The 22,301-nt window shown below is 39.0% G+C and overlaps 2 protein-coding genes across 4 annotated transcripts; one reads left to right on the top strand and one right to left on the bottom strand.

Annotated features, from left to right (window-relative positions):
- The first annotated feature begins 7,384 nt into the window (after positions 1–7,384).
- LOC104086199 (uncharacterized) lies at positions 7,385–14,119 on the top strand. 3 transcript variants are annotated; one of them, XM_009590400.4, is made up of 7 exons: positions 7,385–7,910; positions 8,015–8,091; positions 8,713–8,775; positions 8,859–8,960; positions 9,138–9,209; positions 10,234–10,312; positions 13,579–14,119. In XM_009590400.4, exons 1-7 carry the CDS (start codon positions 7,514–7,516, stop codon positions 13,980–13,982), a joined length of 1,194 nt encoding a protein of 397 aa, XP_009588695.1. In that variant the 5' UTR covers positions 7,385–7,513; the 3' UTR covers positions 13,983–14,119. The 3 variants fall into 3 exon arrangements, with proteins under 3 accessions (XP_009588695.1, XP_070053801.1, XP_009588694.1); XM_070197700.1 differs by having other exon boundaries at positions 10,234–10,318; positions 13,477–14,119; XM_009590399.4 differs by having other exon boundaries at positions 7,386–7,910; positions 13,477–14,119.
- Positions 14,120–14,615: 496 nt separating this feature from the next.
- LOC104086200 (outer envelope protein 64, chloroplastic) lies at positions 14,616–21,533 on the bottom strand. Its single transcript, XM_009590401.4, has 13 exons — positions 21,092–21,533; positions 20,162–20,314; positions 19,805–19,929; positions 19,528–19,653; positions 18,674–18,853; positions 18,457–18,601; positions 17,897–18,065; positions 17,204–17,338; positions 16,885–17,085; positions 16,081–16,208; positions 15,947–15,998; positions 15,413–15,482; positions 14,616–15,063 (listed from the first exon to the last, which is right to left on the bottom strand). The coding sequence occupies exons 1-13, from the start codon at positions 21,292–21,294 to the stop codon at positions 14,981–14,983; spliced, it is 1,770 nt and encodes a 589-aa protein (XP_009588696.1). The 5' UTR covers positions 21,295–21,533; the 3' UTR covers positions 14,616–14,980.
- Positions 21,534–22,301: the final 768 nt, after the last annotated feature.

The raw sequence follows: 22,301 nt of genomic DNA, 5'->3' as shown, positions 1-22,301 counted from the left end.
ACACATCCGAAAAATCACGTACCACCGGAACATAATCAATGACGGGGGTCTCTGCACTAACATCCCTCACAAAAGCCAAATAAGATAGGCAACCCTTCTCAACCATACGCTGAGCCTTCAAATATGAAATCACCCTACTTGGTAAATAATCTATAGAACCGCTCCACTCAACCCTCGGAATTCCCGGCAAAGCCAACGTCACTGTCTTAGCATGACAATATAGAACAGCATGACATGGAGATAACCAATCCATACCTAATATCACATCAAAGTCAACCATACTGAGCAACAATAGATCTACTCAGGTCTCCAGACCCCCAATAGTCACCACACATGACCGATATACGCGGTCCACAATAATAGTATCGCCCACAGGAGTAGATACATGTATAGATGAAACTAAGGACTCACGGGGCATATCCAGAAAATGGGCGAAATACGAGGAAACATATGAATACGTGGAACTAGGGTCAAATAATACTGAGGCATCTCTGTGGCAAACTGAGACAATACCTGTAATCACAGCATCTGAAGCAATAGCATCTGGTCTGGCAGGGAGAGCATAGAAACGGGCCTGACCACCCCCTGATCTGCCTCCCCCTCTAGGGCGACCCCTAGCTGACTGACCTCCACCCCGAGCTGACTGGGCGGGTGGTGAGGTAGCTGGTGCTGTAGTCGGAGGCTGACTCCTCTGCTGAGATGGACCTCCATGACGACGAAGATACTGCCTCCACATATGCCCAAGCTCCCCACACTCAAAATAACTCCCTGGTGCTGGCAGTGGAAACTGAAGGGAACCCCTAACACCGGGATGTAGAAGAACCCAGCATGGAAGAGCCCTGAACAGGTGGAGCACGGGACGAACTCTGAACTGGAAGGGAACTAAGTGATGAGTGGCCCTGATGAGAACTGTGAGAACCATGGACAGATGATGCACCCCGATGAAATGGCCGAGCTGACTAAGCCTGTCTGAAATGATGACCTCTACCATGCTGGATCTGACCCCTAAAAGGAGCACCGCTGAATCCACCCTGACCACGAGGCCTCTTGACCTCCCGCTCAACCCTCTCCTGACCGCGAACCATCTCAATCTGCCGAGCAATGTCGACAACCTCATCAAAGGTAGTACCCGAAACCCGCTCCCTGGTCATGAGCAACTGTAGCTGATAAGTGAGGCCATCAATAAACCTCATGATCCCCTCTCTGTCCGTGGGAACCAACCAGATAGCATGACGGGCCAACTCGGAGAACCGCATCTCATACTGCGTCACGGACATATCACCCTGACAGAGCTGCTCAAACTGTCTATGCAACTCCTCTCTGCGGGATCGAGGCACGAACTTCTCCAAAAAGACCACGGAGAACTGCTGCCAAGTAAGGGGTGATGCGCCAACAGGCCTACGCCTCTCGTAAGTCTCCCACCATCTGAGTGCAGCCCCAGAAAACTGAAAGGTAGTGAATGAGACTCCACAAGTCTCCAAAATACCAGCAGTACGGAGTATCCTCTGACACCTATCCAAAAAGTCCTGAGCATCCTCTCTCTCTGTGACACTGAAAGGTGGTGGCTGAAGTCTCCCAAACCTCTCCAACCTACGCTGATCATCCTCAAGCATAACAGGAAACACATAATCCTGAGCAACAGCAACCGGCTGGGCTGGTGGTAGCTTTGGTGTCTGAAGTCCCTGAATAACCTGCTCGGGTGTGCAAGCGACGGGAGTCTGAGTGCCTCCCGTAGCCTGAGAAGTGGTTGCGGCTGTCAAAATAGAGACCGCCTGAGCAAGGCCAGTACACGCTGTCAGAATCTGAGCTAGGGCCTCCTGAAGGCCTGGAATCACAATAGGCACAGGTGGTGCCTGAGCTGGTGCATCAACAACTGGAACTTGGTCCTGATCTAGGACAACCGGTGGATCTGTAGGCACTGCCCCAACTACTGTACGGGTTGCACCTCTGCCCCTACCACGGCCTCTACCGCAGCCTCGGCCTCTCGCAGCCCTGGCTGGTAGTACTGGTGACTGGCCCTCCTGACCGGTAGTACGAGTCCTCACCATCTGTGAGAGAATGAAACAACAGATGTTTAGTTACTAGAATCAAAAGATTCGCACGACAAGAATTCAAAAATATGGAGTTTCCTAAAGGTTCTGCAGCCTCTCGAAGATAAGTACAGACGTCTCCGTACCGATTCGCAAAACTCTACTAAACTCGCTCATGACTCATGAGACCTATGTAACCTAAGCTCCGATACCAATCTGTCACGACCCAAAACTAACCCCTATCGTGATGGCGCCTATCGTGGAACTAGGCAAGCCAACTCATTTCCAAAACAACCAATATTTCATTTTTAAAGATAATTTCAAGGTTATTTGACATAAAACCTCCATTAAAAGAGTTCAAATCAAAGAAAAACAAAAGTGCAGAAAAGAAAAGTCTGACATCGGGGTGTCACTAGTCATGAGTATCTGCTACAATCTGTCTAACAATATCAAGGCTAACTCATCCTGGAAAATAGCTAAATACAACTAGAGGAAGATAAGAGGGAGAAGAGCAGGGGTTGTGATCGCCAAACAACTACCTTGCTATCTCCAAGAAAATCTGCAACTAGAACATTCAATAACCGCTACCATGTCCAGCTATACCTGAATCAGTACACAAGGTGCAGGGAGTAACGTGAGTACGCCAACTCAGTAAGTAACAACAATAAATAAAGACTGAGCAGTAGTGACGAGCAATAAACCATATAACGTTCATCAGGAAATCTCAGTAAAATACCACATGCTTTTAAAATCAGGATTTGAATCAAACATCTTGTTTAAACCCGGTTCCAGTAAAAATCATTTAAAGATATTTTTTCAACAGTTTTTCAAACGAAGGCTCAATGCAAAAGTGAGCAAAAAGGATGAAATCATAAACAGCCCCTCGGGCAAAACATCACTCATATACAGTCCCTCGGGCAAACCTCACAGTCACTCGTGCCACTCGGGCATACCTCACAATCACTCTTGCCACTCAGGTATACCTCACAATCACTCATGCCTTCCAGTCGCTCAGCACTCGTTACTCGGCACTCGCACTCAGTAGGTACCTGCGCTCACTGGGGGTGTGTAAAGACTCCGGAGGGGCTCCTTCAGCCCAAGTGCTATAATCTGTACGGACAACTCACGTGCGATAATAATAAAGTATGCTGCAGGCGGGCAGCCCCGATCCACACTCATCCTCACAAATCAGGCCCTCGGCCTCACTCGGTCATAAAGTATGCTGCAGGCAGGCAGCCCCGATCCACACTCATTCTCACAAATCAAGCCACTCGGGCATTTCAGTAAAACAGGGCATTCGGCTCAAAATATTTATATGCATCAAAATAGAGTCATAAAACTGAGTTATGCGGTAAACAAGTATAAACATGATTGAGTATAGAATTTTCAATCAAAAACAGTGAGAGGATGGTAAGAAACAGCCCATAAGGGTCCAAACAGCATTGGCGCAAGGCCCAAACATGGCATTCAGCCCAATTTACAGAAAATCTTTCTAAAACATATAAGTATCAATGGTTTCAACAAAGTATGCAACTTTACAGTTGCGACGGGACGGACCAAGTCACAAATCCCCAACAGTGCACGCCCACACGCCCGTCACCTAGCATGTGTGTCACTTCAAAATAATAGAATGATACGAAATCCGGGGTTTCATACCCTCAGGACCAGATTTACAATCGTTACTTACCTCAAACCGGTCAATTCTCTAACCCGCAATGATCTTGCCTCTGGACTCAGCCTCCAAATGCTCTGAATCTATTCACAATCAGTACAATACCATCAATACGCGCAAATGGAATGAATTCCACAAGAAAAACTACAAAATTAGACCAAAACCCGAAATTAGCTCAAACCCAGCCCCCGGGCCCACGTCTCAAAATCCAACAAAATCTACAAAACTAGAAAGCTCATCCACTCACGAGTCTAACCATACCAAATTCATCAAAATATGACATCGTTTGGTCCTTCAAATCCTTAAATTACTTTTTCCAAAATTTTCAAGCCCTAACCCCTTATTTTCACTAATTACCATGATTAAACAACGGAAAATCACCATATATACAAGTATTAGGGCTCAATTAACTTACCTCAACGAAATCCCCTTGATTCCCTCTTCAAACCCCTCCAAAAGCTCCAAAAACCGAGTTGAAATTGTGAAGAATGACCAAAATTCACGAAGGGTTCTATTTAAGGATTCTGCCCAGGTTTTTTGCACCTGCGGACCCTTTCTCGCACCTGCGCTTCCGCATCTGCGGACACAGGTGCGCACCTGCGCATTCCACTTAGCTGACCAGACTTCGCACCTGCGGCAGTCTCCTCGCACCTGCGAGCCCGCAGGTGCGACCCATTCTTCGCATCTGTGAACATTTCCGCATCTGCGAGCCTTCAACGCACATGCGATCATCGCACCTGCGGTTCCCAATCCGCAGGTGCGGACACACCAGAACAGCAGCTCCATCTGTATTTTCCAACTTCAACAACTCCGTTAACCACCCGGAATCACCCCGAGGCCCTCGGGACCTCAACCAAAAATACCAACAAGTCATATATCAACATACAAACTTAGTCGAACCTTCGAATCACTCAAAACAACATCCAAACACCAAATTACCCTCGGATTCAAGCCTAAGAACTTCTAAATTTTCTAAATTCGGCAACCGATGTCGAAACCAACCAAACCATGTCCGAATGATCTCAAATTTTGCACACACACCACAAATGACACTACGAACCTACTCACTGCCGACTGAAATCGTCAAATTTTCAATTTCGCCAATTCAAGCTTAATTCTACCACGGACCTCCAAATCATATTCCGGACGCACTCCTAAGTCCAAAATCACCTAACGGAGCTAAGAGAACCATCAGAATTCAAATCCGAGATCGTTTACACATAGGTCAATATCCGGTTGACTTTTCCAACTTAAGTTTCTACTTAAGAGACTAAGTGTCTCAATTTACTCCGAGTTCCTTCCGGACCCGAACCAACTAACCCGATATAATATAATATAGCTGAATAACACAAAAAGAAGTAGAAGTGGGAAAAACGGGGCTATAACTCTCGAAACGACCGGCCGGGTCGTTACAATTTTCCTTTAGTATTATTAATGTGGATTCTTTTGCCTTTCCTTTTGATTTAATTTTTTTCCCTTCAATTGTGTCTAGTGTTTTAAAGTGTTGATCTTCTATAGGAATTACACTCTTATTTTCCATTGTAATTTCATAAATCGGAATGTCTTGCTCTTCTGGTATTTCAGAAATCAACATCAGTTGCTCTTCTGGAACATATGTGGTTCCCTTCAATAACTGTTGATTGTCAATCTCCATTATTGCATTACTTTCTTGTTGTTGATCTCTAATAATATTTTCAGAAAGTATTTCTGATATATCAACAACAAATTTGGAACCTTTGTAGTATGGATCGTTTCTTAAAAGTATCGTACAGGAAGTAAGTTCTTCATCTTTTGTCACGTGTATTCCCTTGACAGTACCTAGATTGATATTAAGCCATATTGTTGCTTCAAACTTATTCTTGTCGAACTCCATAACTTGAAAAATCTTATTCATGAATTCTTCAAATGAAGTCCCATCATTTATAAGCAGGAGCATTATTTTATGATCTAAATACTTGTAATATGGTGTCCATTTGCCATCGAAAGGAATAATCAAGAAATTTGTAATGCATCTTGCATTTAATGTACACAAATAATTAGATTTTAGGAATTTTATAAGTTTTATATATCAATTCAGAAAGCTCTAATCTATTATTTGAATCACAGATACTTTCAGTATAATAAGCTGGAAGATTCTGAGTTTTTGATATTAATTAAGAAAAATCCAGCATATTATACTGGGGTTATCTTTTTGCACCATTTGATGTATTATTTTTTCTAGTTTTGAATTAAAGATCCCTCCAGTATTGTATGCTGCACAGTTTGTATCTTTCACATATGTAATCATAAAAGTTTAGCATTTTATTCACAACATTAGGGAAACCTTAAAAATTTAGATGTGTTTCTTCTTGTTTGAATCACAGATACTTCCAGTATAATCTACTGGAATTTTCTGAGTTTTGCATATTAAATTAAGAAAAGTGTAGTATTTTATACTGGTGTTTTGTTCTATGCCATTTTATTCATAATTTTTTGTAGTAGTTTGAATGAAAGATACTTCCAGTATAATACATTGGAATTTTATGAGTTTTACATATTAATTCAGAAAGATCCAGCATATTATACTTGTGTTTTGTTCTGATTTTGAATCAAGCACTGTAACATCATTTTATGCAGTATTTTTTTTGGTTTTGAATTAAAGATACCTCCAGTACTATATGCTGCAGACTTTATAGTTTTGACATATGTAATCATAAAAGTCTAGCATTTTATTCAAGACATTAGTGGAACCTTAAAAACTTAGATATATTATTCTTATTTGAATCACAGATACTTCCAGTATAATCAGCTGGAAGTTTCTGAGTTTTAGATATTAATTAAGTAAAGTCCAGCATTATATACTGGATTTTTGTTCTGCACCATTTTATGCTATATTTTGTGGTTTTGAATTAAAGATACCTCCAGTACTATAGCATATGTTATTTTTTAAAGAACATCATAACAACAACAACAACCCAGTATAATCCCACTAGTGGGGTCTGGGAAGGATAGTTTGTGCGCAGACATTACCCCTACCCTGGGGTAGAGAGGCTGTTTCCGATAGATCCTCGGCTCCCTCCCTCCAAGAACTCCCCACCTTGCTCTTGGGGTGAATCGAACTCATAACCTCTTGGTTGGAAGTGGAGGGTGCTAACCACTAGAGCAACCCACTCTTGTCAGTTACTTTTATAGAACATCATAAATTACTTTAAATTAAATTATATTTATATATTATACAATTAAGTACAGAATAAATATTTTTCATATGAAATTTATAATAATATCAGAACAATGCAGATTTTATTAGTTACGATCTGTATTACAAACAAGAAAATATATTATACAATTAAGCACAGATTAACGCATTGAGAAAATTCGAGATTAGCACAGATTAAAGCATTGAGATCAAACCAGAAAATTCGAAGAATCAGAAGAATAATTGAGAGCTTACTTCAATCTGTAGATTACGCCGCAATATTCTGCTGAAACAGAGTGTGAGGTCGTGTTGCGTAAATTTATAAATAGAGTAGGGGTAATTTAGTCAATAATAGTTTTTCGTGCTAATTTAATGGCTAAATAAGGTTGACTTTTGATTATGTAGCTAAATTTGATTGACTAGGCGTAAAATGGCTATTTATGAATTTTTCGCTATATATCTCTATCTATAGTTTGAGTTGCAACAGTCATAGATATTGGGCTGGCCTTCACGGGACCATGGGCCAAGTCCACTGAATAAGAGTGACAGTGGGCCGTGGGAGTCCAGCTCTACAAAATCCATCCCGTTAGTCTCTGGCCTCTCCTGATTTTCCCTCCAAAAGATTGTACTGCAAGGATGGAGCCATGGGAAGCATTGGATGTAGACGATTCTGACCTCCATTCTCTCCTCCGCCCTTGTAAGCGTCTCCACCATAACTCTAATCTCTCCACCTCCACTTCAACTTCTCCGCCGCTTCTGCCGCCGTCTTCTCAATCTTCCGAATCCTCACAATCACAAAATTCTCAACATCAGTTACAGTCGCCGCCTCAACGCTTCATTCCCGGACCGGCAGGTGCCGTACAAGCTGCAATGATCCAACGAACTTACGATCGTCAATCTCATAGTCTCATGACCTCTCAAGGTGATAATCTGATACCTACGCAAGAGTATATTAGGAGAGCCGTCGAAAATTCTTCCGACTTCGACTATGATTTCCAATCCAATCCATGGCGTCGTGCCCTTGAATTTGTTGGTATGTATATTAGGGATTTGAGCTTTTGCTTATTGGTACTATTATCATTTCGTTTTTTTTGGTCAATCTTTTCATGAATTAGGTGTACGTGTATGTTTATTCAGGTACGGAGAACGGAATAAATCCTTGTACGCCTTTGAGCTCTGTCAATAAATGCCTAAAAGCTTCTAGGGTTGATCAGGTATTTTAACTTTTTCCCTACTCTATTCATGGATAAAGGCATCATTAGAAAATGAAGGTAACTGTTCCATTTGACTACGATGTTAAACCATACAATTATTGGTCTCAATTGGAGGCATATGTTTAATTTTTATATTTTGAAATACAATGTACTAACTTAGAAAATTTTGGTAAAAGGTAAGTAGTCTTCTATAACTAAAGTATTTAGAAAGATGTACAGAAATGATAGTCAAAGAAAAACTTATCTGATCCTTCAAATAATAATAGTGCCATATCACTTGAGAAAAGAGCGAGTATTAGAAAAATGAAAACAGCAAATGCTCTTTTCCAGAGAGAAATGGGACCATAGTTGAAGTACTGGGTCCCAGATTGTACATTTTCTGATAGTCTTTATGAAGTTTTAATTCAAGTAATTTTACTCTTCGATGCATACATATATAGATGGTCAGCTACTTGTATAACTTATTTTTCCTATTGCCTGTCTCAGTGGTAAGAATATATGATGAGATAAAAGCTAATATCACCATAAAGAGTGCAAAAGGCCTTTTGGCTTCTATTAGTCAGTATTGTGAACTCTGTTTTCGCGATAGCCCTAATTCCTGGCAATTATTGTTTTTGTTAGGTTGTGGCGGTTGTTAAGTCTTGTACACATAATGGTCTTGGCGGTCTGATGGTGACTTTGAAGGTACAGTTCTTTCGAGCATAATGCTGATAACACTGGAAGGAGTTTGCCAAAGTTGCGACTGATTTAATTAGTTCCAAATTTAGGATCCTACAGGTTCAATTGGCGCTAGCATTCATCACAAAGTACTTAATGAGAGTCAGTATGGAAAGGACATTTGCATTGGCTCAGTTTTGATACTACAAAAGGTATATTACTCGAAGACCCAACCTCTTGGCTCCATTCAAGAGTCAAAACTCAACCTCTTGGTTAGAGGTGTAGGCTCCACTTGTCTTCTCCATGTTACTTTAAAAAGCATATGGAACATAATGTGCGATATATCCACATTTGACTTTAAAACTATTTACCTAATTTTGGAATTCCAGGTTGCTGTGTTTTGCCCTTCAACTTCAAGTTCATCGTATTATCTTAACATAACACTCGGGAATCTGACAAAGGTGCACATGCTTAGCCTACTATTTTGTAACAGCAATTCTTACATCCATGCATAGCTATCACTAAGACTGCAATCTTTCAGGAAGAAAAACATATAAGTGTGAAATTTGTTTTCATTTGTTTCATGAAGTTATATGTCTGCAATTAGCTGAACCAGCTTCCCCCCAATCATGTACTGATTTGTAGTTCCATGTCAGAAGTTGTGTTTTAGGGATGAAAAACCAGGTTCCATTGGGAATGCCTTCCATGTGATCATAAAGCTCAATTATAAGCACCAGCTATAAATCCTGTATGTTGACACATAAATGATCATAGGCTTGGTTCATTTCTTTTTATGAAACAACAATTGCTAGAGAAAGTGTTATATAGGTGCTTTCATCAGGTCCCCATGTAGGCAAAATTTATTGATCGCTCCACCACGTATTATATGGATAAGGTTTTGTGTTTCAAAATTCAAGTTAAACAAAAAATGGAAACTATATCTTTTCACTGTCAATTGACCTCATCTCTTCTTAACGCAACTTGCATAGTAAATGTAAAAAATTGGTGGAAGTCGTGCTGAGGACTATCAGATTAATAGTAGTATCACCGTTTATTTGTTCGTGATCTCCATACTCTGTGTGCCTAAATAGTCTGCATAAGCGGTTATGTTACTTTGCCCGTGTGATGGACGTGGTTGCCTGAGGCATTATTCTGCCAAATATGAGTATCCCCCTTCATCCCGTGTAATAACATTCTATAGCGCCCCCCCCCCCCCCCCACAACCCACCCCAACCACACACACACAAAACCCCTCTTCACCTGCCCAAACTTTCAGATGAAGACTCCTGTAAGTTGGTATTCTTTCTCTTGTATTCTCTAATCTGGTATTGTAGGTGAGCACTTAGCCTCTTATGCACACTCACTAGGTACCACATAAGGTTCATAATCATAATCTTGTATCATGATCGACTTATAAAAAACTTGCGTCATGAATTCATGATTGATAAATCTTTGAGTTAAGAGCTTCAAGTTCCATACCTTCAGGTTTTCTGCAAGGAAAGTGGACCTCCATCAATGCACAGCTCAACAGCATATGAAGTCAACCACAGTGATCCTGAAATTGGTGAGGGTTGATATTTCTTTTTAGGGCAAAGGTCCAAATGTGCCCTTGTACTATATGAAATTGAGCACATTTGCCCTTCGTTAATATTTTAACTCAAATATGCCCTTACCGCCACATAGTTGGTCTATATATATATTTTTTTTTGATCGGTAAAGAGCATTATATATAATAAAACCAGCAAGAAGAAGTTGCTGGATCGGTTACAAGAAATGAAACTACGTTACAAATTGTGTAGTGTGCTAATAAAGTCAAACATGGCACAAGTGTCAGAAACACGTACATCTGCCATGTTACACCAAAAACTAAGCAAAACAATACAGTTGAGTTTAATATCAATAACTCTATTCTTCCTACTATCAAACAACCTATCATTTCTCTCTTTCCAGATGCACCACCAAATTGCAGCAGGTATAGTATTCCAAATTTTGATAGAAGGTCGTTGAATATCTAATTTGTGCCACCCTTGCAACAACCGAAGAGTTGAAAAGGGCATACACCAAGAAATGCCCAAGATATTGAGGAAAAGGTCCCAAATTTGGGAGGTAAATTTACAGTGGAGGAAAAGATGGTTGACGTCCTCCAGCTGCTCTTCACATAACACACATCTGTTGACAAGTTGCATACCCCTTCTCTGTAGGTTGCTTTGTGTGAGACAAGCTTCTCTAGATACCAACCAGAAAAAACATTTAACCTTGGGAGGGGCCAGCCTCTTCCAGATGGGTTTCCAAGGCCAAGGAGTATTTAGTGGGTTAGATTGTGTCAGAATAACATAACATGATTTCACCGAGAATGTGCCTTTCCAATTTGATGTCCAGATGAGGCAATCAGGCGCAGGAGAAGAAGAAGAGGATCTATGGAGAAAGTCCAAGAGACTCAGATACCTATCCACCTCCCAGTCGTTTAGGTTTCTCCTGAAATTGATGTGCCAACCATGATCCAATCTAAAGTCCGAAATGAGAGCATTTGTCGAGGAAGTGATTCTGTAAAGGTCTGGGAAGCTGTCTTTAATAGGAGAGTTGCCATGCCAAATATCATGCCAGAATTTAGTCTTTCTACCATCGCCCACTTTTATTGAAGAGTGCAACATGAAGAAATCCCGCAACATCCTGATATGTTTCCAGATACCAAGTCCTAAAGGAGTAGGAGTAGGTTTGGTGGTCCATGGATCAAGAAAACCATACTTGGAGCTAATTACAGCCCTCCAGAGAGAGTTTTCTTCTTGATTGAAACGCCAAATCCACTTACACATTAGGCTACTGTTATGCGCCTTCAAATCCCTAATCCCCAGTCCTCCAAACTTCTTACTTCTGATGACTGTGTTCCACTTGACTAAGTTAAAGCATCTCCTATCTTTGTTACCTTGCCAAAGGAAGTCCCTACGAAATTTATCCAACCTTTTGGAGACACTTACAGGCATTGGAAAAAGAGCCATGGTGTAAGTGGGTAAAGAATCCAGAACACTGTTGATCAACACCAATCTCCCTCCCAGTGAGAGATATTGTCTTTTCCAAGTAGACAACTTTCTCTCGCATTTCTCTAACACATCACTCCAGATAGATATAGCATTAGATTTGGCCCCAAGAGGAAGGCCCAAATAATTTGCAGGAAGAGAACCGATGTTGCAACCCATAATATCAGCCAGAAGTTGCATATTAGGAACCACATTGATAGCAAACAAATGGCTCTTTAGATAATTGATATGCAAACCCGACACTGCCTCGAAAGCCAAAAGAATCACTCTAAGATAAAGAACTTGATCAACAGCAGCATCACATAGAATCAAAGTATCATCCGCGTATAAAATATGTGAGATGTCAATAGTGGAGAGCCCATTTACACAAGTAGAGAATCCCCTGATCCAGCTTAGAGTTACACAGTTGGCCCATATATGCCCTTTTCGAAACGAAATTCACCCAAACTAATTAGCTCTTTCGTTAATTGTATTAAAGTGTATTACAAACACTATTTCCTTTTTATTAGTACTTTTTTTTCTTTACCTTTCTCTTTTCTTTCTTCTTTTTTCTTTTCGTCTCTTTTTTTTTTCCTTTTTCTTTCTCCCTTATCGGATTTACTCCATTACTGATGTCTTCTCCATTTTCGTCACCAATTTCACTTGACAAAACTCATGAATTTCAATTACTAAGAAAATTCTTCCATAAGGTAATCAAGTTCCAATTTCACTGTCCCTCTAAATAAACGAAATTAAATTGTTCCAAAAATTATGGTTTAAACTTTAAAATAATAAAAACATCTCAACCTTTAACAATACTCAAAAGACCAAAATATTTAAATTGTTTCCAGAAAGATAATTTAATGATTAAAAGCCTAGAGTTCAAGTTGTAGTGTTATAAATTTGAGTTGTTAGTCTTTTTTCATCTTTTTTCAGCTGGACATTTTTTATTTATTAACTATGTAAATTAGGGGTGTACATGGAACGGGTTGGTTCGGTTTTTATCAAAACCAAACCAAACCCATTATATCGGTTTGGATTGTTCGGTTTTGTTGGATTTTGGGTTTTTTGTTATATAAATATTATTTCAATCTTACTTTGTTAAATTTTTTAGAACTAAATATATGTTCAGTAAAAATTAAAAAATTGACATACATATGATCTATTAAAATATTCTTATGGGAGAATTTTCTTAGTAATTGGAATTCATGAGTTTTGTCAAGTGAAATTGGTGACGAAAATGGAGAAGATATCAGTAATTGAGGAAATCGAATAAGGGAGAAAGACAAAAGGAAAAAAAAAAGAGAAGAAAAAAAAAGAAGAAAGAAAAGAGAAAGGTAAAGAAAAAAAGTACTAATGAAAAGGAAATAGTGTTTGTAATACACTTTAATACAATTAATGAAAGAGTTAATTGGTTTGGGTGGATTCCGTTTCGAAAATGGCATATATGGGCCACCTGTATAACTCTAAGGGCATATATGGACCAACTATGTGACGGTAAGGGCATATTTGAGCTAAAGTATTAACGAAGGGCAAATGTGTTCAATTTCGTATAGTAGAAGGGCATATTTGGACTTTTTCCGTTCTTTTTATTGTACTATGCCAAGTCTGTATATTAGGAGGATTTTCTTTTGACAGTAGCACTATTAATGGTTTATGAGAAAGGCTTCTACTATTTCACCTGGCTAATTATTTTCATATATAAACTTATCAGCCTCTGCTAGAAAAGCTTGTGCACTACAGAAGATTTCCATCCCATATAAAGAAACTGTTGAAGAAATCATAGATCATAGGACCACAGAATGCATGTTTGCAGGTGGAAGTTTGCATAAGGAGATTCAAATGGACAAGGAAAATCTAGTTCCAAGTAGCTACATTTGCAACAAAATTAGAACCTCCAATGAGACATCCATTGTAGACAAAGAATGTCACAAGCAGATGCAAAGTGCTGCCAAAGGATTTGAAGGAACAGACAGAAACAGAGGGACTCTCCACGAAAACAATAATCAGCAAATGGAAGAGAATTTTCCGGGTTCCCTCTCTCCGGGGAACAAAAGAGCTGGTTCAACGAAGAACCACTTTGATCCAGAAATTCAGATAGCTGATGAAGTTAAGGATTACAAACAATCAATTGTGTCGAAGGTGTCACAGCTTCAGTGGACAGATGAACAGCTTGACGAACTGTTTGCCTGCGAGGATGATGAATGTTCTTTACTCTAAAAAATTTTGTTCACTTTGGCTTAGTTTCCAGTTAACCCTGAAAGAAATCCCTTATATTCGTGTAAAGTGCAATCAAATCCTTTCTACTTTGATATCCCTAGTTCTTCATCATTTTAATCACCAGTTTTCAAGCTTTCTGGTGTAATTAGGTCCTTTATACTATTTTGATGTCCATATATCATCAGTCTCCAGCATAATCATTACATTTATTATTTTGGTGGTAAATTCGGTCTCAAAGATATTTGACGGAACATTGAATCTAGTTGTGATTTAACTGCTGGTGGAGGTTCAATGATACAAAAAAGAGCCAGCTACCGAGAATTAGTAAGCTGGTGCGCCAACATCAAGCCTTAAAATGCTGGTAAGTGCCGGTGACAAATGCACATCCACATCTTTCTGCAGAGCTTTACAACGGTAACGTGAATAAAGCATGTTTTTCTTTAAGCGGAAGCCTAGAGAACTCAGCAAGTTTCACGTCCTAAAATCATTCATTTTGCAACACCCGACTGAACACATTTTTTATTTCTGAAGACCTCATTCTTCTATCCAAAATCCCAAAAGGAAGATTTTCAGCACACATTAAACACAATACATGAACTAATTCTTAGAATGAGAGGATGACTTTGCTTCCCATGCATAACCCCAGGAGTACCTTTATTAGGGTTCCATCCTTCAGAATAATCATTCCAATAAATAATTTGGTTATGTCGGAAATATGAAGAGCTCGAGAGGTACAATTTGAATGCAACATAATCTAAACAAAATTGCACTAGACTCGCAAACGCTAGTATATCATAAACTAAAGCCACCAAACTATGCCGAGATCAAGGGTTGCTCCTCATCTTCAAATTACTCAGTAAAAGAAAGAATTTCATCGCAAGCCTTCAATTCCTCGTATTTTCAATCTTTCAATTCTTCATATTCCTGCTGAGATCACCCGCTTCGACACAAAGGGTTCAGCAACAACAAGCAGCTAAAGCTGTTTACCTTCTAAAGACCTATGGAAACAACTTCTTCAGCCTGTCAGCAGACTGAGATGCTCTTTTATTGGTTGGCTCAAGAACCAGTGCGTATCTAAAATCTGCACAAGGAAACTAGAGAATGTAAGAGAACACTGCAACATATTTCAAAAGTTTTAGGATGGACAGGTCATTTATGAGTTCCGGCCATCACTTTCACAAGCACCTCGATCTCCAAAGATTGAGTACAATTTTCCATCAAACCAACTAAATCCTTCAGCACATGCTTTTCTTCTTCAGTTTCCTACTAAAGTGCACTAAGTATTTAGTTCAAGTTGAAGTAGCATTTGACAGACCATCTTAAAGTACTTTTTCTTCACAACATTCTAAATGTGGAAGCATGTGGCTCAGGTGATTCAACCGTAAAGTTTACTTTTGAAGGAATTATCAGCTTAAGTTACTGAGACTCACCTTCAATTGCCTCTTTATGGTAGCCCAGCATTTCTCGTGCTGTTCCTCTTCTTAAGTAAGCTTTCACATTCTATGGGAAAGAAAGAGAAAGAATGTTCTCCTCAGAAAAGCATAAGAAACGTGAGCTAGATCAAGTTATAAAGCAAATGGAATCACAAGCTTTAAAAAGGAGACACATTTATATGGCACTACCAGCTTCAGCCAGTTGTCACTCTTTACCATGAAATATAGATACACAAGTCCACTAATAAACCTCATTCCTCAGTGCAGTACCCAAATTCTTCTTCCCCTATCCTCCCAAACCCCCCAAAAAAATAAGCCAAAAAGTCTACCAATAATTAACTCCATATCTACCTCACAACATCCTTTTTCAGGATCACTAAAGCAACAAATTTCTAAAGAGAACTAGAACACTCAAATCACACGTATGCTGAACACATAAGAAAACAAATTGAGGTTTACTAGGTTAAAATGGATTAAACAGGAACATATACTAGCTAAACACGCAGGAGTTGCTGAGATAGGAGAGCACACCTTCTTATCAAGATCAATAGCTTTACTGCTATCTGCTTCAGCCTGGAGGAAGCTGGATGGAGAATTAAAATTAGAAAATAAGCATTTGACAAGCACGGCAGTAGAAAAAAGGGGAAAATAGATAAGCAAATTACTTTCCCATCGCCAAATAAGCTGCAGCCCTGTTGCTAAAGTATGTCGCACTGTTACCATTGAGTTTGATAGCCTCTGTGTAGAAGCCAATGGCTTTCTGCCACTGTTTATCTTTGTAGGCTTGGTTACCCTGTGAGGAAACCATATAGTATAAGGACCAAATCTGTATATTAAGGGAGCTCCCAAATAACCAAAAAATGACAGAGCACAGCAGTAGTGAAGGTTCATTAGGCTTATTTCTGCTGGGTTCGGAATTGCTCCAGCTTACATCACAGAACTCTCACTCTTAGGCTTATGAATGACTTCATCCTAAAAAATTTCATAGCCTGCCAAAGGGCTGAACAAACTTGGTCACATCACCTTATTCCTTTCTAGAAATCTGTTAGATAGGATACATAGCACTAATTTGCTAATGTTCCTCTAGTTCTTGATGTCGCAATGAGGTGGTAGGATGAACCATGTAACTGACATAGGGTGCTAACGGGACTTTTGATCCGCCTAGAAATGTTTGTACTGGCGAACAGTTTCAGCATTGAAATTGAGAGAAAAAAAACTATGGGCATCATGCAAATGCTAATCACTTTCTGCAAGTATCAAGCATAATGGACACCATAAAAGGCCTGATGTCTAAAAGTGGGAGGGTTCAGGACAAATGCAAGAAGTGACAAGCTCCAATAAAAAAATTTAGTAAGTACTTAATAGAGCAGATAAAGCCAAGTGATGGTTACAGCAAACGCCCACTCTACATTCAAGAAATTGACAACAATGTCCCTCTAAAGATCCACAACAGGTTATCCTGGGTGTACCTTTTCTTTAGCCATTTCAGCAGATGCTTCCTTGCTAATGGCATTACCAGATGTTGATGATTTCGTGGCTACTTCTGCCTGTTCCTGGAGAGATGCATACATGCTCTGAATAGTGTCGAGCAAAAATCTGTCACCCCCCTGCCTCGCCACGAAAGACACGGAAGCTGGGCATTTATCATGAAATCCCATTGGTACGCAGACCTACGGCAGGGAAGCACATAGCATTATATAAATCTGATTCAACACTCAACTGTACCCAAGGCCAATTTAAATTTTTGCGTGCTTAGGGTACAGCAGCACAAGAGAGAAAGCCATTCACCTGACAGCCACCTGACATGCTAGCTATGCTTGAAAATGAGCATGACCTAATCTGGTAGTCCTCGGACTGAATCTCCTTTGCACCAATCTTTGGAGGAGGTTCAGCAACTGTGGGGATAACCAAAATTCCATCATCCTATTGAAACAATAATGTCAGCAAGAGTGAGATGACAGCGTGAGACAGGACATATTAAGAGACACTTTTCATCAAGATTACTTACACATATCCAATGAGCTGAGGTAGAGAATTAGTCAGGTAAATGACAGACTCTACCATACAAAACAGGTATTCAAGTCATGCAGAGTTTCATCTTTTATTCTCAACATTTCATCGAACAAAAAAACCACATGAAGTAGTAACTGCATTTATGCTTTTACCATGAAATGCCTAACACAAAGGACACAGTCAATAACAAAGAAATTTTAACGAATCAATGGCCACAAGGGGTCTTAATTGTTACCAAACTTTAACAATATGATATGATAAAGTTACTAGCTGAAAATCATAATCCACATGGACAAGCATTTGTCAAAGTTTAGTCCTCCAAATCAAGGGGTAGGTTGCAAGAAATCAGGCAATCCCAACTTCAACTAACGAATAGTAATAATACTTACTCAAGGGATGGGTTGGAAAGAAACCGGGCAACTCATTATAATAAGCAACATTAACTAAATGAATACCAATACTACTTACTTTCAAAAGATCATTTAGAGCTGAGCGCATCTCATTCCTAACTGCATGGCAGTTTTCAATATTTGAATCTGTGATCTCCGGTCCTCCTTGCATTTGTGCGGAAATAACAGGGTCCAGATTCGGCTTTGCAGCATTAATCCACTCCAGATGATTTTGTTTGAACTCATGTCTGTGCACAAACCGTTAAAACTAATTTTAGATAGGCATTGCAAGAAATGTCATTATCATCATAATACACTACGAATTACCCCACTAAAAGAAACAACAGGTAGGTCAGTTATGCATTAACATGTAAATGCTTTAAAAATAGTTGAGGAAGAGTAGGACAGAACATTAGAACTTCTTCTCATCACAGCTCAGTGTGTGCACAGAAACCCATAACCACCCTACTATTCAAGCAAGTCACTCAAGGTGCAGGTGACCAAAACATGGCAAAAACTAGCACAAAATGATTAGAAAGTCGCAACTACTTTTGCAGCTTCCATCAGATAACATGCTCCAAGCTTCAGACCAGTAATAACTGTGTCTAGTGATCTCTGCGACAACAAGATAAATCTCACCTCTTAAGTGTATGCATAACTTTTGCTAGCAAGTTTGTTGCAGAAGATTTCCTTTCACCATTGGACTTTTTGCTAGCAAACTGTTTTAAGCTAGGAACTTTTGAGTTTAGGTAGGCTTCCAGATTTTCATGCCTTATGATTTGTCCTGCAAGAGGTGATTCTCAGAAGGTGTATAAAAAAGAAATTGCCATAAGATTCACAAACTACAAACACGTACTTCCAAACAGCTTTTCGACAGCTTTGATCACCGCTTGACTGACGCGATCACCAGAATTTACTGACTGAAAGCAATCATCTGCTATCACGACATTCCTGGGATTACGCTGACTAGCAAATGGAACCTGCAGCAGGACATGCCCGACACGACGCAATATGCTGGGATCTCTAGCAAACCATCCTGCAGTTGGTCCAAATTCACTATAGCTAAACACAGAATACCAGGCACAGCCATGACATTCAACTTAGGTATTTTGTAAATTCATAGTACCTAAATTAAAATCAAGACTTAACAATAGCAACATAAAACATGTTCGAAAAAGAGTAACATTGACATCTATCCCACCCTCAACCCTCTTCCGCAGGAGTCAAAAGTGACCCTTCCCATACTACTCTTTTGGTGTCCTGAACCCCCAACCTCAAGGTTGAAGGGGGGCTGCTTTTCACTCGAGCTAAAGAGCAAGTTATGGTAAGAAAAGTACAAGACCGAGTTGCTGGAAACTTTTGCCAGCATTCCCACTCTTTTTTCCCCTTTAAAAGGCCTTTGACAGCATTTTCATTCAAATGTAAATATGTTCAGCTACTACTGCCCCTCAAAACCAGAAAAATCAGCTACGATGTCCGCTCTGTATGAGAAAGTCCACAATTGAGTACACGTTATGCTGAGTCATCTTAAGTTGGAATAAAATAAGTTCCATAGTGACAATGCTAATACTCTTACAGTCCCAACATGTCATGCTCACAAGACTTTGTAGAAGAAGAAAGTGAAGTTAAAAGACGTGAAAATGAATAGAAGATGCCATTCACTGAAGCATTTTATAGCACATCTCAAGTGAATATATTGACAACACATACCAACTGTGTCAAGACTAGCTGAAACTGGAATTACGCCAGTGTGAGCAACAGTTCCATGAGATGGCCGAAACCCTAAAACTCCACAGTATGCAGCAGGTACTCTCACACCTCCAACAGCATCAGTTCCTGGATAACAAATTGTACTGTAACTCAGAAGAGCCTACCAGTAATTAGTCTATATTCATTTCCTATAAACATGATGCACTATGATGCACGCTTAATCCACACAAAAATATTTGGCAACAGATCGACATAGTTTGAGATATGAAAGACTCACCCAAGGAAAAATCAACAAACTTTGCAGCCACAGCAACAGAAGCTCCACTAGATGATCCTCCTGGAATCCGTGCGGGAGCAGCAGGATTTGTTGGAGTATCGTAGTGGATATGTTCTCCACTAATACTGTACAGTAATAACATGACAGGAATAATCAACAACACGAGAAAGACTATAAAGTGCAGCAGAAATATGTGTACCACGACACAAATGGGAAACCTAACACTAGCCAAAAAATTAACAACTAACTCGCACTTCAGCACATACTTCCAAATTTTAAATTCAGGATCCTGCATCCTGTGCATACTAATTTTAGAAAAGAGTCAAACTTTAACCAGTGGAAAGTTCAGGAACAAACCCAAATGCCATGTCATCTACAATAGTTCTTCCAGTACATGTGGCTCCTCCTTCAACAAGTGCACAAACCACGGCAGACGTCTGACTAGCAAGTTCGTGAGTCCTTGACCAGTCTGGGTTTCCAAACCCTGTCACAAATCCATTGATATCGAATCTGGGCAATCAAAATTCAATGACTTCAGTAGTTCCAACATATATGAATTCAAAGAAATTGGAAAGAAGTGTATCCCAAAAATAAACAAATGAATTTCAAATAGACCTCCAACGGGAATTGGACTAGAAAAAAGAAAAGATTGATAAAAAAAGTGGGAGCAAAAGTGCAGCAAGAAAGAGAATCCTACTTCATGTGCGGCACACTCTCCAGATAGAATTTAGCTTTATAGAAACCTATACAGAAATTTGACAAGGCACCTATGAGGCTCTCTTTCCCAACATAAATCAGTAGTAGTAACTCAAAACAGATGAGGACAAACTGTCAGCATACAGAATATGTATATTTCGAAAACAAGTTCACTTCAGTCATCAAGGGCGCCTACGCAAACCTAACATTCAAGTAAGACTGTTATACAATTGCAAAATCAAACAACAACTGCGCCTCAATATCAAATTATGAAATTGTTGAATTCTGGCTTTTTAAGTCCTCTTTATTCATTCTGCCATATTTCAACCCACTTGGAAAATACAAAATGAATCTTTTTGGTTATGACGGTGGTGTTGGGGCCACCTTGATGCACATCCGTACTATTCCACCTGCTCTCCCACCAAATAAAAATTAAACCTTTTTTTGGTGGGTCGAATTTCACAAGAAGTTTAATAGTAACAAGAAAAAGTTACAGATAGATAGAAACAGTAACAAGAACAAAAACTAATGTTCCCAATTCTTTCTCAGAGCATATATATTTCTTTTAGGGGTAATATTAAAGGAGCTTACACATCGGAGATGGCGAAAGAGAAGCCAGTGAGTGGATGAGGAGCTTTAGGAGGAGGTGGCTGAGGCGGTGGCAGAAGCTGAAGCCGTTCAACAAAAGCTCCAAAGTCAGCTTTAACAGCTTTCTTAAACTTTCTGGTCATTATGAGTATTCCAGCCAATCCTAATCCCAACAATACCCACAAATTTGCTGCCTGCGAGGCCATTATATTCACCACTAAAACTCAACAACTGTTGTATTTGCTCCAAAGATTGATTTTCTATAGCGACACAATCCAGTAAAATGATAATACCAGTTTGTGTATGAGTTTGGGGATTCGTTTTTTTAATACTTTCTGGGATTCTTTTTCTTTTTTGGGGGGGTGGGGGGTTGTGTTGAGGTGAGGATAGAACAGTGGAAACCTAGATAGAATGTTACAGCATTCTGAGCTGGGAATTCAAGTAGTTGAATTGGGATGTGAATCTTATTGGTAAAAGGTAGGAATTTTCCGCCAATTTTGCTAGACGCCCCCGTAATATTTTGACTGTTTTAAATAAGCCTCGCATCTTTGGAATTACTAAACTATTTCAGGAAATTGTTTAGACATTAGTAATCATATATTCATATTTATATATTTCAGGAAATTGTTTAGACAATCTAATTATCTTTTCACTTTGGGCATTACTATTACAAAAATATCATGAAAAATAAGTGTGTTATTAATTAATTATTAAATTAACTTTGCATAAAATTAATGATGATACATTAGTTATTCGTATTTGTTTCAATCACTACTTTGAATGAAATTACTCTTTACTCTACCTTAAGAATTGAAGTAATATCGGTTAAAAAAATAAGAATTAATATTAAAATTAATTTAATGAATACAAATGGATAATTTATCACCAAATGCCCCCTGAAAAGCTCAAAAGAAAATTTATTTATACATTTGTTTATTTATGAAAGAATTTTATGATAATAAATTTTAAAGTAATACTTTCTACGATGGAAGTTATTTTTTAATAAGAAACTTTTTACGAAAAAAAATTATTTTCTAAATTTTACAAGAAAATATTATTCAATAAAATATTATTTACTAAAAGAAGAAAAATAACTTCCATCACTTAGGAGCGCAAGTAATTTCTTTTAATAAATAACTTAACTTTTGATTTTATACTATTACTTACTCCAACTAATGGCTAAACACTACTATTAATCTCTAGTACTTATTTT

Source organism: Nicotiana tomentosiformis, chromosome 3 (genome assembly GCF_000390325.3).
Source record: "Nicotiana tomentosiformis chromosome 3, ASM39032v3, whole genome shotgun sequence".
Taxonomy (NCBI): Eukaryota; Viridiplantae; Streptophyta; class Magnoliopsida; order Solanales; family Solanaceae; genus Nicotiana; species Nicotiana tomentosiformis.
Note: the sequence above shows the minus strand (reverse complement) of the source record. Positions and strands in the feature narration are given on the sequence as shown.